Source organism: Carcharodon carcharias, chromosome 13 (genome assembly GCF_017639515.1).
Source record: "Carcharodon carcharias isolate sCarCar2 chromosome 13, sCarCar2.pri, whole genome shotgun sequence".
Classification (NCBI taxonomy): domain Eukaryota; kingdom Metazoa; phylum Chordata; class Chondrichthyes; order Lamniformes; family Lamnidae; genus Carcharodon; species Carcharodon carcharias.
In genome coordinates, this window is record NC_054479.1 from 32,544,429 (window position 1) to 32,562,453 (window position 18,025).

The window sequence follows — 18,025 nt, forward strand, 5'->3', positions numbered from 1 at the left end:
GAAATCTGCTGTCCTTACCCAGTATGGCCTACATGTGACTCCAGACCTACAGCAACGTATCAAAGCAATGTGGCTGACTTTTAAGTGCCCTCTGAACAAAGGCAATTCAGGATGGGCATTAAATGCTTGCCTAGCCAGCGACGCCTACATCCCATGAGAGAATTTTTAAGAAGTGGCAATTGCTTCTTACAGGAACACAAATATAAATCTCAATGGGATTGAAAAGATTGGATGGTAGTAAAAAAAATTACATCAAATATAACTACCAGGTTTTACAGTATGTCAGAATATTGTGTGCCTGTTTTGGTGCACACGTAGGACCAGATTTTTAGCATTTTAATTTCTACTTTGCATCTCTAACAGAAGGCATTGATCAGGATGAGGGAATAGATCAGTGAAGAATCACAAAGAAAATCCATATCCAATTTCTCCATGGCATTATACCACTGAATCATCTTAATGGGATGTTTTTCAGGTAGGCCAGCAGAGGTATAAGTCATTAGAATTTTTTTTTGTTGTGGATGGTGGGGAGTGCATATCATGATTATAGGACATATTGCCACTACAGCATTCACACTGAAAATTTCTGTAAACTGTACTAGACAATGAATGCTTAGCTCTATGCAGTGGGAATATTTTAGGGATCTCATAACTCATTGATGAGGGGTGCCACCATACCTATCGGATATATGAGTGCTGTTGCTGGATATCAGCCCAGAATTTAGAACTGGAGTTCCAGCCCCATTCACCAGGATTAAATCCTACATCTATTGCATACAGCCTTTCAGCCAAAGGCTCACACCACATTTTAAAAATTTGAAAAATAAATATACACAAATAGATAGTACTACTTCTTTTAGAAATGAAATCATTGGAGCTCGTCTGCCATACTAATGTTTACATTATCCTTACCTGTTGCCGAAAAAGAAAAAGTTTGTCATCCATTGGATCATTTCTCATCATTCTCCTTTCAATTAGTTGGTTAATTTGTGTATTGATCTCCTGGATCTAAAAATTGAGAGCAGTGATTTCAAAATAATGAACTGTTTCTAAGAATGTTGGGTTTTAAATAATGCATATATATTAAATAAAAGAACTTAAAATGTTGAACATATTTTGACTACTAAGAGACAATACAACTTTGTAAGGAGTGTGCAATTCCTGGTACAATTAAAAGCCTCAATTATTCTATACTCAATGCTGTTTGCAAAACCTCATTTACAAAGATTAATCACATTTTAAAATACATAATTTGAAAATATGATGCTATAAAGTACTAAGTGCTAAGCAAAGGACTGTCTTTCTTTCTATTTTCTTTAAGTTTAATAGTTGCTCCAAATGTTTAGCACGGTAATCACTTTGGCCGAAGAAGTAAATGGTCATCTCTTGCTTGGTCATATTAATCATCCTGCATCATGAATCATTTGAAGTGATAGAGTTTAAATTGAAAAACTTCTGATCCAAGTCAGAAGTTAATCATATATTGAAATGTTGTCCAATACAGTAATACTAATATTGGAAATTGGTCAGGACAACACAAAAGCAGATAGTTCAGCAACTTTCCACATTGTGAATGGAAGGAGTCCCAGGTTTTTCTGAGGGGCATTAATATCAGAGATTGGCTGTAACAACAGACCAGTAGCAAGAAAAAATTAACCATCTGGGATAGATTTCAAGCACCTCATATTCCTTTGAAATGCCAGGCGGCCTTTAAACTGATCAGTTTAAACTGATTCTAAAGTAAAATACTGCAGATTTTGGAAGTCTGAAATAAAAGAATCAGAAAATGTTGGAGATACTCAGTACGTCAGGTAGCATCTGTGAAGGGGGAGAGAAAAATGAACATTTCAGGTTAGTGATCTTTCATTAGAAATGGAAAAAGTTGCAAATGTTTTAATGTTTTAAGCAAGTGCAGAAGCAAGCAGGGAGAGAGATAAAAAACAAAAACAGAATTACCTGGAAAAACTCAGCAGGTCTGGCAGCATCGGCGGAGAAGAAAAGAGTTGACGTTTCGAGTCCTCATGACCCTTCGACAGAACTTGAGTTCGAGTCCAAGAAAGAGTTGAAATATAAGCTGGTTTAAGGTGCGTGTGTGGGGGGGCGGAGAGATAGAGAGAGAGAGAGGTGGAGGGGGGGGGTGTGGTTGTAGGGACAAACAAGCAGTGATAGAAGCAGATCATCAAAAGATGTCAACGACAATAGTACAATAGAACACATAGGTGTTAAAGTTAAAGTTGGTGATATTATCTAAACGAATGTGCTAATTAAGAATGGATGGTAGGGCACTCAAGGTATAGCTCTAGTGGGGGTTTTTTTTAAAAATAATGGAAATAGGTGGGAAAAGGAAAATCTTTATAATTTATTGGAAAAAAAAGGAAGGGGGAAACAGAAAGGGGGTGGGGTTGGGGGAGGGAGCTCACGACCTAAAGTTGTTGAATTCAATATTCAGTCCGGAAGGCTGTAAAGTGCCTAGTCGGAAGATGAGGTGTTGTTCCTCCAGTTTGCGTTGGGCTTCACTGGAACAATGCAGCAAGCCAAGGACAGACATGTGGGCAAGAGAGCAGGGTGGAGTGTTAAAATGGCAAGTGACAGGGAGGTTTTGGTCATTCTTGCGGACAGACTGCAGGTGTTCTGCAAAGCGGTCGCCCAGTTTACGTTTGGTCTCTCCAATGTAGAGGAGACCACATTGGGAGCAACGAATGCAGTAGACTAAGTTGGGGGAAATGCAAGTGAAATGCTGCTTCACTTGAAAGGAGTGTTTGGGTCCTTGGACGGTGAGGAGAGAGGAAGTGAAGGGGCAGGTGTTGCATCTTTTGCGTGGGCATGGGGTGGTGCCATAGGAGGGGGTTGAGGAGTAGGGGGTGATGGAGGAGTGGACCAGGGTGTCCCAGAGGGAGCGATCCCTACGGAATGCCGATAAGGGGGGTGAAGGGAAGATGTGTTTGGTGGTGGCATCATGCTGGAGTTGGCGGAAATGGCGGAGGATGATCCTTTGAATGTGGAGGCTGGTGGGGTGATAAGTGAGGACAAGGGGGACCCTATCATGTTTCTGGGAGGGAGGAGAAGGCGTGAGGGCGGATGCAGGGGAGATGGGCCGGACATGGTTGAGGGCCCTGTCAACGACCGTGGGTGGAAAACCTCGGTTAAGGAAGAAGGAGGACATGTCAGAGGAACTGTTTTTGAATGTAGCATCATCGGAACAGATGCGACGGAGGCGAAGGAACTGAGAGAATGGGATGGAGTCCTTACAGGAAGCGGGGTGTGAGGAGCTGTAGTCGAGATAGCTGTGGGAGTCGGTGGGTTTGTAATGGATATTGGTGGACAGTCTATCACCAGAGATTGAGACAGAGAGGTCAGGGAAGGGAAGGGAAGTGTCAGAGATAGACCACGTGAAAATGATGGAGGGGTGGAGATTGGAAGCAAAATTAATAAATTTTTCCAAGTCCTGACGAGAGCATGAAGCGGCACCGAAGTAATCATCAATGGAGCGGAGAAAGAGTTGTGAAAGGGGGCCGGAGCAGGACTGCAACAAGGAATGTTCCACATACCCCATAAAGAGACAGGCATAGCTGGGGCCCATGCGGGTACCCATAGCCACACCTTTTATTTGGAGGAAGTGAGAGGAGTTGAAGGAGAAATTGTTCAGCGTGAGAACAAGTTCAGCCAGACGGAGGAGAGTAGTGGTGGATGGGGATTGTTCGGGCCTCTGTTCGAGGAAGAAGCTAAGGGCCCTCAGACCATCCTGGTGGGGGATGGAGGTGTAGAGGGATTGGACGTCCATGGTGAAGAGGAAGCGGATGGGGCCAGGGAACTGGAAATTGTTGATGTGACGTAAGGTGTCAGAGGAAGCACGGATGTAGGTGGGAAGGGACTGGACAAGGGGAGAGAGAAGGGAGTCAAGATAACGAGAAATGAGTTCTGTGGGGCAGGAGCAAGCTGAGACGATCGGTCTACCGGGGCAGTTCTGTTTGTGGATTTTGGGTGGGAGATAGAAGCGGGCTGTCCGAGGTTGGGCGACTATCAGGTTGGAAGCTGTGGGAGGGAGATCCCCAGAGGAGATGAGGTCAGTGACAGTCCTGGAAACAATGGCTTGATGTTCAGTGGTGGGGTCATGGTCCAGGGAGAGGTAGGAGGAAGTGTCTGCGAGTTGACGCTCAGCCTCCGCGAGGTAGAGGTCAGTGCGCCAGACAACAACAGCACCACCCTTGTCAGCAGGTTTGATGACAATGTCAGGGTTGGACCTGAGAGAATGGAGTGCAGTAAGTTCAGAGAGAGACAGGTTAGAATGGGTGAGAGGAGCAGAGAAATTGAGACGACTAATGTCGCGCCGACAGTTCTCAATGAAAAGATCGAGAGAAGGTAAGAATCCAGAGGGAGGGGTCCAGGTGGAGGGAGAATATTGGAGATGGGTAAAAGGATCCGTTGAACTGGGAGAGGACTCCTGCCCAAAGAAGTGAGCCCGGAGTCGAAGACGGCGGAAGAAGAGTTCAGTATCATGCCGAGCCCGAAATTCATTGAGGTGAGGGCATAAGGGTATGAAACTAAGTCCTTTGCTGAGCACTGAACGTTCAGCATCGGAGAGGGGAAGGTTAGGGGGTATAGTGAATACACGGCTGGGGTTGGGATTGGAAGAAAGGGTGGGGATGGAGGGACAGGCGGGGGTGGAGGGTCCTAGATGGGTGTTGGTGTCGATGAGTTGTTGGAGCTTGCGTTCCTTAGCACTTGAGAGAAAGAGAAAAAGTTTCTTGTTGAGGCGTCGGATAAGCCGAAGGATAAAATGAAACTGGGGGCACGCGCAGCTTTGAAAAAGGGTATGGCGATATTTTGTTTCTCTCTCCACAGATGCTGTCTGACCTGTTGTGTATTTCTAACATTTCTATTTTTTATTTTCTGAGCATGACCAGGATCTGTTGACCAGAGATGAAAATGGGAAGGTGACACCCACAGTTTTTATGGTTGAGTGCAGACTCAAGAGCGGGAGTGATTCACTCTCCAGAAGGGAAAACAATCATGGAGAAATCTGATTGTTGCTGTACAGTTTCTTTTGTTCTCAGGCACTAATAGCAGAACCATTTTTGTAAGAAAGGTTATGTAAAAATGGAGACCCACGTTCAGGGAGAGTCAACGTAAGTAGGATCAATGTAAGTGAGGAAGCTGCAAATCATCTAGATGTAAATTTTGGTGAACTGGCCACTGGACTTTATCCAGAGTGGAGTGGGTAAAATCAATTCTTCCTCTGTTAACTATCACTTAAATACAGTATTTAAATGTAATAATTCTTTACTTGTTGACAAAAAAGAATCACCATAACTCTACTGGTGTCAATCGCTACCCATTCAACCTTTCTTCCACAAATTCTCGTACCAAAGTTATAAATTAATTAAATTAATACCCTGTGATATACATGCCCCTTAAAGTCCAGAGGTGTGTAAGTAGGAAAAGGAAATAATACAATAGAAATGTGTTTTTTCCAAAATGATAACTACAGAAATTAAGCAGACTATTTCTGATTGTTGAACACAAAGCAAGTGCAGAGATCTGAAGCTTAACAATATGATCGTTTATGAGCTGGGGCACTTTGCCACTCATAAGACAACAGGATCTTATGACATACACACACAAAAATAATTATGGAACTATATGAGCGGGAGCACAGAGTGGAGATGACTTGGCCTGAGTGTGACGAGGAACGAATGCTAATCTGGGAGTTTGGTGCAGGTGAGAAGGAGCTGCTGCTTTTCATACTTTTTATCAGCCTCCAGAGCTGGTGAGAGTTCAAAGGCATTAAATCAGGTGAGCAGGTGAGTGATTAGTTTTAAGATTTTATCCCTCTAAACAGGGGCAGTGGTTTAAACCAGTACTGGGGAGATGCAAGTATTACATTAAATTTATAGCCTAGTTAGTTAAGCTACTTAATATAAATACAGATAACAACTGAATGACATTTCTAAATTTGAGACATAAAACACAATAAAGATGGCAAGGCAGGTGATATGTTGAGCTGTAGCATGTGGGTGCTGGTGGTCATCAGTGTGATCCATAGCATGCACATCTGCACAAAGTTTCTGCAGCTTGAGGAACCTCAATGTTGATGAGCTAGAGTCCAAGCTTCAGACATTGTGATGCATCAGGAGGTAAGTTACTATGATACTTTGTTCCAGGATGCAGTCACATCTCTTAGGCTAGGTACTTCTAATTTGACCTGTGGTCAGGGGCAGGAGTATGTGACGCAAGGTGAGGCAGGTATGGGGACACAGAAGGTAGCAATAGAGGAGCCTGAACCCCTGCAATTGTTCTACAGGTTCAAGGTTCTTGCAGCCTGTGTGGACGAGAGCAGGGACTGCAGGTGGATGAACGAACTGACCATGGCATCCTGGTCCAGGGAGCCATTCAAGCGGGGGAGTAAAAATGAATGTACTTGTAGTAGAGGACAGTATTGCTAGGGGGGTAGATACTGTTTTCAAAATGTTCAATAAAAATACATTCCATTGAGTAAAAGAGACTCAGCAAGATCCACCCATTGTTCAGTAAGGAAGTTAAGATAATATTCGATTAAAAAAGGTTATAATATTGCAAAGAGTAGCAGTAAGTCTGAGGGTTGGGACTGTTCTAAAAAGCTGCAAAGGGCCACCAAAAGTTTATCCTGACATCAGTCATCAGGAAAGTGCTGGAATCTATTATTAAGGAAGTCTTAACAATACAATTAGGAAAGCATAGCATGATCAGAACAAGTCAACATGGTTTTACGAAAGGGCAATCCTACTTGACAAACTTATAGTTTTTGAGGATGTGACTAGTAGGGTAGATAAAGTGGAACCTGTCGATGTTGTATACTTGGATTTCCAAAAGACATTCACTAAGATGCCACACAAGATACAAGCTCATGGAGTTGGGGTGATATATTAGCATGGATAGAGGATTATTTAATGGACAGGAAGCAGAGAGTAAGGATAAATGGGGCATTTTGAAGTTGGCAGGCCGTGACTAGGGGAGTGCTGTAAGAATCAGCTGGGGCCTCAGCTATTTACAATCTATATTAATGATTTAGATGAAGAAACAGAGAGTAATGTATCTAAGTTTGCTGACAATACAAAGCTAGTTGGAAATGCAAGCCGTGAGGACACAAGAAAGCTGCAAAGAGATATAAACAGGTTAAGTGAGTGGACAACAAGATGGAAAACGGAGTATAATGTGGAGGAGTGTGAAGTTATTCACTTTGTTCATGTGAATAGAAAAGCAGAATATTTTCAAAGGGTGTGAAACTTGTAAATGTTGATGTTCAGAGAGCCTTGGGCCTATGTGATTGGTGTTTTATAAGTTTAAGATTCTTGGTTGTGACTGGCATATGTTATTTTCAAGGAAATCTCGCACAACACACAAACATTTAGCTTGCAGGTATAGCAAGCAACTAGGAAAACATGAGAGCTGCTGGACACCTGTATGATCTATTGCAAGGGGACTGGAGTACAAGAATAAACAAGTCTTGCTACAATTGTATGGGGCTTTGGTGAGTCCACATTTGGAATACTGTATACAATTTTAGTCTCCATATTTCAGGAAAGATATATTTACATTGGAGGCAGTAAAGCAAAGTTTCACTAGGTTGATCCCTGGGCTTGTCTTATGGTGAGGAGCTGAGTAAATTGGGTCTATATTCTCTGGAGTTTAGAAGAACAAGGGGTGATCTCATTGAAACACTAAAGATTTTATGAAGGAGCTTGATAGGGTAGATACTGAGACGTTGCTTCGCTTGGCTGGGAAATCTAGAACAAAAAGGCACAGTTTCAGGATGAGGGGCTGATCATTCAGCACTTAGATGAGGAGAAATTTCTTCACCTAAAGGATTGCGAATCTTTGGAATTCTCTACCTGGATTTTAGATTCACAAGCATTGAATATATTTAAGGCTGAAATGGACAGATTTTTGGTCTCTCGTGGAGTCAAGGGAATATGGGGAGCAGGAAAGAGAAGGGAGTCAAAACCCAAGATCAGCAATGATCATATTGAATGGTGGAGCAGGCTCGGTGGGCTGTGTGGTCTTCTTATGCTCTTATTTCTTGTGTTATGTTCTATATGGGCAAGCAGTGCTGGATATACTCATCAGGTCCATCACTATCTGAAAGGGAGAAGACAAGTTAACAGGTCAAACGTTTACTCTTTCAGAGAAGTTTTGATAAAGTTTCTGCATCAAAATGAGAAATTGTCTTTTGTTGTTATACATGCCGATGGACCTACTTTTTCCAATCATTTTGGTTCTTTTTTAGATTTCAGAATTTGCAGTAGTAATTTTCTTAAGTATAGACTGTGATTCTTAAATCTTTCAAGTTATGGAATACAGACATTAGATCAAAAGTCTGAAGAGTAGCTAATGTGCTATTTTCAAAGAAAAGTCAGGAGCTATTGGTTAATGATCAGCAGATACTTCTTTTCACTACCAATAGATACTGAAGCCAAATGGAGAGCTCCAATTACTGATTTAGCAGAGATCAGCCCTGCTTTTATGAGCTAGAATGAAACTGGGCAGTGTGTTTAACCACTCAGAGAAATTATAAAAAGTTGCTTACATTTCTTTCACCTACATTTCTTCGTTGAAAACAATACCGCTAGGATTAATAAAACTGCGATAGTAACAATCACAATTATCAACAACAGCAATGACATGAGCTATGGTTTTCCCCCAAAATTGATGACACCAATTGCCATATTCATGCTGTATTATTTATAACTTATAGACCAAGAATGATTGCTTCCTGATGAATTCATGAATCTGAGGCAGATGGGCCACTCTCCTCATCTCATCTAGGAAAGGGCTGTGAAAAACAAATGTACATACATGCATACTCCTGCATTTACTGTCATCAACATTTGAAGCAATGCAATATCATCTTATCACTGCACCTTGGTTTCGAGCTCACTGAGGTCAGACTGTCCCATTGCTGGTTCTGCTACCACTTTTTGTAAGTAATGAACAGTTTTCTTCTTGCTTTCCAATTCCTTGGGAAACTTGTCTGAAACCATGTATGTGTTGAATTTTATTTCTTCATCCAGCCTCTTCATCAAACCTGAAAAGAATATTCAGTTCAACTATTAAGAGTTAAACATTTACATTTTAATCTCAAATAAAACTACACATATTCTGATAGTTATTGACTGTTGTTTTGAATCATTTTACTTTTGGCTTCTAAAAGTTCAGAACTGTATTACTCAATTATAACTTTGAGCCTTCACTGGTTACAAGTTTCAGCGACAACACTCATCTATGTTTAGATCCATCAGCCAGTAAAGTGCAAAACTTTCAATAACCTTCAGTCACTCTGCTAGGTAGGACTCTCCAACTTGTAGAAATAGAACAACAATTTTCTATCACATCATGAAGCAACTGTGCCTTCTACTGGCCGAGTACAGGACTCCATTTACAGAAAAGCAACTGTTATCCCTTTTCTGCTTAGCTGCAAGGAGAAGAACATATATGGAAGTGAATTTTGACCAAAAGTGATTACACAATATAAAATTCCGAAGGGCTTTTGCTGACAAATTCTACTGAGTGGTCTTCTCCATTCATAATTATTCCAATAGTGAAGCAGCCCATATCAGCCTACGCAGGACTTGGACAACTTCCATGTTTTATCTGTCAAGTGGCAAGTAACATTTGAACCACATACATGCCATGCAATGACAAACTCCAATAAGAAAAAACAAATCACTGCTCCTTGACCTTCTGTGACACTGACCCTCACCGAGTTGCTCACCATCAACATCTTAGAAATTACTACTAACCAGAAGCTTAACTGGACCAATTTCATCAACAGTGTGGCTACAGGAACAGGGCGGACAGTGCGTACCCTGCAATGAAGTACCTACTGATCCTTCAAAGTCATTTTAATGTTCACCTTCACGACACGGCACGCATTGTAATGGCTCATGAAGGCAGCTCACCACCACTTTCTGAAGGGCAAATAGGGATGGGAAATAAATGCTGGGCTTGCCATTGATATTCACATCCCATGAACAAATTTTACAAGTCTATCATCTACAAGATTGAAGTCAGGAGTGTTATGGACTACTCACCACCAACCTGGATGAGTGCAGCTCTAGCAACACTCAAGGTACTCAACAGCATTCAAGGTGGAGCAGTTTCCTTAATTAGCAACTTTACAATATCCATTCTACCCACCATAGGTGCACTGCTGATACAATATGTATTATCTACAGGATGCACTACAGCAAATCACCAAGCTTAAATTTGATAGTCCCTTCCAGCCCCATGAGCTCTACCACCAAGACCCTAGGAACGCCATCCCTCCAAGTCAAACTTGATTTCAACATAAACTACTATTTTTTGCAAAAATATACTTTATTCATAAAATTTGTAAAAGTACATTCCAAAGCATTTCAAATTGAATATTACAGGAAATGCTACAGCTTACAAGAAACATTCCATGTCAGGCATACAACCCAAGGACTTCCACAATTTCCAGCCCCCTCGATATACTACGGCTGAAAGACCTTAGGTGGTGGCCTTCCCCCATTGTGCCTTTGCGGCGCCTGCCCAAAGCTTTAGTGTATCCCTCAGCACATAGCCCTGGGCCTTGGAATGTGCCGGTCTGCAACACTCATTCGTGCACAACTCTTTGCACTGAAAGACCAGAAAGTTTCAGACAGACCAAAGAACATCTTTCACCGAATCAATGATCCTCCAGCCACAGTTGCTGTTTATCTTGGTGTGCGTCCCTGGGAATAGCCCATAGAGCACAGAGCCCTGCACTAAACTGCTATTTCTTCAGTACTGCTGGATCAAAATCTTGGAATTCCTCATCTATCATTGTGGGAGCACATCAGCACAAAAACAAGATCCACTATCATCTTCAGTGTAATAAGGGGTGAGCATCAAATGCAGATTGCAAGCATCATCCACATCCTGAGAACAAAATACTGAGCATTCAATACACAAAAGAAAGAACACAACTTTCTTAGTTTGCATAAAACGTTGTCTTCGTTTATCTGCCCTGAAGTCTGTAACAGACCCAATCATTAACTATTGTTAGCAAGTCATGCTGGCTTTTTTCACCAAATCTGAGAAGGGGTGAACTGACAGAGCTATGGGAGGAAGGAAAGTGGAATTAGATTAAATGAAGAAAAACTCATGCATTGGGGATTGAATGGCCTGTTTCAGTGCTGCAACATTCTGATGCTTGATTCTATGCACAGCCCTCTAAGTGGCTGTTTCTCATGTGAGAAACTGGATAATGTCAATTGGTGAGATCGTCCAATCCTATTGTCAGTAATATGTGCATACTCTTCAGCAGGGCTCACTGGGTATGAACCTGAGGCTAGAACCCTGAATAATCTATCAGCCTTCTGGAAAAGCAAGACGGTGATAGTGCCACATTGCTTCCCAGTAGCAAACACCAAAGATCTATCCAGTCTGTATGCCTTGGCACCATACTATGTAATAATTATTTACTGTTTTAGGTAAAAATAAGAAAATGTATAATTTTGGTGATTAAGAGGTAGTTCAATCTATTTAATTGCAAAGATAAATTAATGGTAAAGAGCATTACTTGAAAAAATACTTTACATAGAAAACACAGCTTTTATGCCTCTCTACTAACTCCATTATCCAGAAATTGATAATCTGGAATTTAATTGTTCTTCAAAGAGCTTCTTCTACCTTTGTTCTTCAAAGAGCTTCTCCTACCTTGTGCTGCTCTTGAATTACTGAAAATTCATTAAACAAGCATTCTATGTTCTACATAGCTCAATCAGAAGAAATCTATGGAATCATTCTGACACTGCGTCCTAAATTTGGACTTTCATATAGCACTTACTTTCAGGCTTCGCATCAGCTGAAGCTTGTCGAAGGTCCTTCAACTGCTGTTGTGCTCTCTGCAGCCTTTGTTCTGCATGGAATAACTACAGAAGAAAATATATAATGTAGAACTCCAAAATAATAAAAACATTGCTAAAATTTCTTATTTAGTAAATGGGTCGAAAACAGATTTATTTCCATGACTTTCATGTTTCATGGACATTACGTACAACATATCTAATGACTTACATAAATATGTGTACAATTGGTTGGTGTATTTCTGAGAAGTTATGAATGTGGTTTTTTAAGTTACTTTCCTGGTGTCTTCAAGTCACATACTTGCTATAGCCAGGAGACACATAATAAATACATTGCAGGGTTCCACCAATCAAACCTTGCGTCAACAGAGATGCTGAAATGATCTTCTCCTGCCCACATACAGGGAGGTGCCTGAAGATAATGCAAACAGGACAAAAAACACTCAATATAGCTCTATGTCCCATTGCTCAATGCATCTATGCTACCTACAAACCAAGCTATATGATCACTACAGGACAGCATATGAGAAGAAACTGGCAGCTAACATAAAAGGGAATCCAAAAGTCTTCTATAGACTTATAAATAGCAAAAGGGTGGTAAAAAGTGGGGCTGATTACAGACCAAAAAAGAGAATTAGGAATGGTGGCAGGGGGCATGGCTGAGGTATGTTATGATCCTTGGCCAGACCCCAGGATGTGGGGGGTGGTCTTGTTAGGGGCCAGTAACGTTTTGTTTAAAGTAGTTAAAAGGTTGAGATTCAAGACACCTGCTTTTGAAATAAAGCCACAAGATTCCACAGGTTTTGAACAAACGAAAGCAAAATTTACTATACAAGTTCAGAAAGATAAAACAATTTACAATATATATCTTATACTCTAACATTCAAGTATGAGGTACATGTGAATTAACAGGCAAACTGTGGTCGAACACACCACACTACAGAGTAGATGACATATGCAACCAAGACAGAGTCCACAGATTTCTCAAGAAATCACCCAGAGGTTAGTCCCACTGCGAGTCAACCAATCTCACTGAAACTTCATCTTTCTGATGAGGGTTTCAAATCTGCACCTTTGAAGTTCCTGCCTTGGAATTCTCTCTAATTATCTCTCCCACTTGGATGGCTTTAACAATGGCCCACCTCGCAGGGTTTCAATCTCAAGCAGAACACCACAACTTCACAGGGGTACCTTTGTCCCATGGCCCACAGTACAACTAACTGCAGCTCTTTCCTTAATTCGGAGCCTATTTCTTTGCTTCCTTTTTTTAAAGCTTACTTAACAGAGCCTATTTCAGTCCCTGTGTCTGTGACACTTCTTGACTAGCAGACTGCCTCAAACTGACTTCCTGAAGAAGAGCTGTTCACTGACCCTTGAACTGATCTGGGGAACCTATCAAAATACTCCAGAGTCCCACCTTTGTTACTAGGCAGGAACTATTGTAACAACATTGGAATATCCTGCACCTTTAAATGTTACAATGTCCATAGACTGTGAATTTATCACGCACTCAGACAAATATAATGAATTGCATTCATAACTGGTATTAAATTAATATTTTGCATTTAGCTATACCAAGGAAGATGTTGCCCAGGTCATGGTCAAAGAGAGGGCAATTAGGCACTTAGAGTTGATAAGACACCAGGACCGGATGAGATGCATCCAATGATACTAAGGGAAGCAAGAGTGGAAATTGTGGAGGCACTAGCCATAATTTTCCAGTCTTCCTTAGACTCAGTGCTGGTGCCAGAGGCTGGAGAATTGCAGATGTTACACCCTTGTTCAAAAAAAGGGTGTAAAAGACAAGTCTAGCAACTACAAGTCAGTCAGTTTAACTTGGGTGGAGGGAAAGCTTCTAGAAACTATAATTCATGATAAAATTAATAGTCAATTGAGCAAATGCAAGTTAATTAAGGAAAGCCAGCATGGATTCATTTAGGGCAAATCATCTTTAACTAACTTGGAGTTTTTTTGATGACATAACAGAAAGAGCTGATGAGCGCAATGCTGTCGATGTGGTGTACATGGTCTTCCAAAAGGCATTTGATAAAAGTTCTTCACAGCAGGCTTGTGAGCAAAGTTAGAGCTTATGGGATAAAAGAGACAGTAGTAACATGGATACGAAATAGGTTGAGTGACAGGAAACAGAGAGTAGTGGTTAACTGTCGCTTTTCGGACTGGAGGAAGGTCAGTATTAGGACCCCTGCTCTTCCTGATATATTTAATGACCTAGACCTTGGTGTACAGGGCACAATTTCCAACTTTGCAGACAATACAAGACTTGCAAGAATTGTGAACTGGGAGCAAGATAGTGTAGAATTCCAAAAGGACATAGACAAGTTGGTAGAATAGGCAGACAAGTGCAGATGAGATCTATTGCAGAAGTGTGAAGCATTTCATTTTGGTAGGAAGAACATAGAGAGAGAATATAAAATAAAGGGTACAATTCTAAAGGGGGCACAGGAGTACCGAGTGCTGGGTGTACTTGTACACAAATCATTGAAGGTGGCAGGACAGGTTGAGGGAGCAGTTAATAAAGTATTTGGCATCCTGAGTTTATCCATAGGGTCATTGAATACAAAATCAAGGAAGTTATGGTAAATTTGTATAAAACACTGATTCAGCCTCAACTGGAGATCTGTGCACAGTTCTGGGCTTCAGGAAGGATGTGAAGGCATTAGAGAGGGTGCAGAAAAGATTCACGAGAATGAACCCAGGGATTGTTCTCTTCAAAAAAAAGAGACGGCTGAGGAGAGATTTGTTAGAGGTACTCAAAATCATGAGGAATATGGACAGAGTAGGTGGAGGAAAAGTTTACACATTGATGGAAGGAATGAGAACCAAAGGTTTCAGATTTAAGGTAACTGGCAAAGAAGCAATGGCAACATGAGGGAAAACTGTTTATGCAGTGAGTGGTTAAGATCTGGAAAACACTGCCTAAGAGTGTGGTGGAGACACGCTCAACTGAGGCATTCAAGAGAAAACCGAATTATTGGCTGAAAAGGAAGAATGTGCAGACCTACAGGGAGAAGGCAGGAGAGTGGGACTAGGTGAATTACTTCTTCAGGGAGCCAGCACAGACACGATAGGCTGAATGGCCTTCTTTGGTGCTGTAACTATTTATTACTTCTGGAAGATCCAGTTGTCCAGGATCTCAAATAGAAATTAGAGGTTAAAGAATTGGAAGTTTACATTCTACAGCAAACAGTAATGTCTCATGCCAAATTTCCCACAATTGATAGATGTAAGGGCCCAGAATTTGCAGTCAGTGGCAAACAAGAGCATTTGCTGCTCGCCTCAAAGAAAGCCTTGCTGATCTCGGTGATGAGAATTATAACTCTTTCGACATGCAAACAATTGGGGTGCAGTTTAAGGGAGATTCCCAGTTTGAAGATGCAGTGATGCTATCAAACTGTCCACACAGCCAATCACACTAAAGAATTCTCACAGACAGCCAACTAGGAAATGAAAAGCACTAAAATCAAATAACTTAAAAATTTTATGTACAGCAAAATAAAAATTGGTACATGTACACGGGGTGATGATAGAAGCTGAAATATCATGGAAAATTACAAATTAATAAATGTAGTTAAAAAATTTAATTAATCATAATGAAGATATTTATTAACACTACACAAATAAATAAAATAATTCAGGGCCAGATCTGTAATTCAGCATTAGTTATTACTCTGATCACCATTATAAAACCCAGTTACACCTAATTGTACAAGATGTACAAACCTTTTATGAGGTTTCTAACATTGAAGTGAGAGCAGAAAAGGGGAACTTTTTTGCCACTGATTCCAACAATTGCTAGCTCAGGAGTGGGGTGTTGTTGTCAGGGCTGGTGGTGCAGCAATGAGTAATAGACTTCAGGATTGCCAGGCGCCAAATCTTAATGTTACAGTCAGTTTCAGGGGAATAATGACAACAAATAATGACAGTTCGCCATCAAAGGCCCCTGCAAAATCTGGGCCAAAACCTCCAGTGGCCCCCTATCAGCTAATCCATTAAATTCAGAATCCTTGTTTAAAAATCCCTCTACAGCTCTACCTCTGCTTACTTTCCAACCTCACAAAGCATAACACACTGCCATGTACTTTCTACTGTAACTACGTCATCCTGGACAACCCTTATACTTACACTCTCGTTTGCAGCTGTTTTAATCTTGCATTTAAAGTTAAAGTGCATAGACTGAGTTTATGACCTCTCTTGCCACTTGTAAAAGGCTCAAACCTCTCCAATCATTACTTCAGTCACCCTGCAACTACTGCATACTGATGCTGCTCAGTACTTGTATTTTCTCCTGCTAATTGCAACAAGGGCATTTAATGTTCTAAAGACACTATATAAATAAAAATAGTTGTTATATGAAACTATTCCAGACCTAGTACATATTTCCATATCTAGTTTATACATTATATAAGTTATAAATTGCCTGATTTTTCTGTTCCTGCTTTTGCTGCATTAAAGATTCTTCCCTCTCCTTCTCCACGCGAAGCTGTCTTGCCATCTCAAGCATCCGCTGATGATTTGATACTGTATCCACCTAGTGAAAACATGTAAACATTGCTTTTACTATCAGCATCTGAAAAAAATATGACCAAGTTCCTATTTCACAGGTGATTTCCTTTTACCATCAATAAGCAGCTGCAGATGACAGCATGGAATTCACACCAATCAAATCAACATGCCTGCATTTAGTGTGCAACTCCTTGTAGAGGTTGGCAACTCTCCCAGCATGTCTCAGTTTACTTAAATGTGTTATTCAATGCCTTCCTTAAGCAGGCAACATGATGCTTCAATCCAGGTTATATTTTTCCATATGACATGCATCAAACTGTGGACAAAGAAACAATATCCTTACAAGATAACTGTATCATACCCTTTTCTTTAGGCGATCCACACGCTTAATAAGTTGATCCTTCTCTTCCTCCATAGCATTTATATCCTGCAAATCCAAAGCAAACATTATGCCATCTATTATCTATTTAATTTAAGCGTCTTAACACATTGAGGTTTTAAGCATAACATTCCAAACTAAAGTCTATACCTACATATATACATCTATATATCTACGTATCTATCTATATAAATATATATAAAAATCAGGTGCAATAGTCTATATGATGTGTCTTTATTTGAAAAATTCTGAGAATAGGTATTTCTTTTATTTGCAGTTATTATTTTGAAAAACAGGCCTATAACAAAGTCCTGCCATTCACAACTTCCTCCTTCACAAATAAGCTTAACTGCACTAAAGTCTTTGTACACCAGGTCACCCATTGCCAGTCCAAGTGTTCACTTATCAGCAGTTTTACAAATAAAAGATAGAAGTTGAAAAAAAATGAAGCTTAAAAAATGGATGGCATCCATGCATTTCCTGCAGTAGAAAGTGCACGCTGCACGGCGCACTGTCTGCCGTTGTTTGCACCCTTGTTGCTGCAATTTAATTCCTGATCACAGTGGAGTATCTGGGCAATTTTTAAGCTGGTATCTCTAAGCCTGTAATTTAAAAAGGAGCGAGTCAGAACCATGCAAGAAACATCCTAAAAAAAATGATGGCACTTTCCCAAAAAGTGACAATATTATATAGACTGAAAAACAATACTAGTGCTATCATGCTGGCCAGGGGATACGGTATCAATGAATCTACAATGAGGTATATTAGGCAGCTTGAAGATAAAGGGGTCAGTGTTAGCAATCTCTGGTAGTCGTACTGTCAGGCACTGGTGTAATGCTGCCGGAGCATACCAGAGCACCGCTCTGGCTTCTCCTGTTTACTTTTGTGATGATTCCTGAACCCCGAGGAACTGTTACTAGAAGTCAGAGATCAGGAACTTGGAGGCCAGGAACTACATTTCCTGGCAGCTCTCGGGACTTTCACGCATGCATTGGGAACTGGCTGCACATGCACAGTCAAGTGTTTTTTCGTTCCTCAGGTCAGGGAACAGTCCTGCACAGAAAAGGAAATAAAGAACTGAAACAACACAAAATTACAGGTTAGGTGACCTGAACAGGGCACCATGATAGAGAAGGTGTCCCATGGAGCAGGACACAGGGGAGGTCCCAGAAGTAAAGTCCCAGGTAAGGGACAAAAATAGGGATCAGAGATCGATCCCATTCAGTCAGGATAAACAACAAGAACAGAGAAAAAGGATCCAAGTTAAAGAAAGCTG

The 18,025-nt window shown here is 40.9% G+C and overlaps 1 protein-coding gene across 4 annotated transcripts in view; it reads right to left on the minus strand.

Moving 5' to 3' along the window:
- ift81 (intraflagellar transport 81 homolog) overlaps positions 1-18,025 on the minus strand; it is a 104,716-nt gene that overhangs the window by 63,011 nt on the left and 23,680 nt on the right. For all 4 annotated transcript variants that reach the window (XR_005944920.1, XM_041203436.1, XM_041203437.1 and 1 more), the window contains exons 6-10: positions 16,732-16,797; positions 16,285-16,395; positions 11,828-11,912; positions 8,898-9,061; positions 913-1,008 (exon numbers count right to left, since the gene is read on the minus strand). Coding sequence is in view for 3 of the 4 variants with exons in the window: in XM_041203436.1 (XP_041059370.1) it covers positions 913-1,008; positions 8,898-9,061; positions 11,828-11,912; positions 16,285-16,395; positions 16,732-16,797 (522 nt within the window). In the remaining variant the exon portion in view is untranslated. The remainder of the gene's footprint in view (positions 1-912; positions 1,009-8,897; positions 9,062-11,827; positions 11,913-16,284; positions 16,396-16,731; positions 16,798-18,025) is intronic.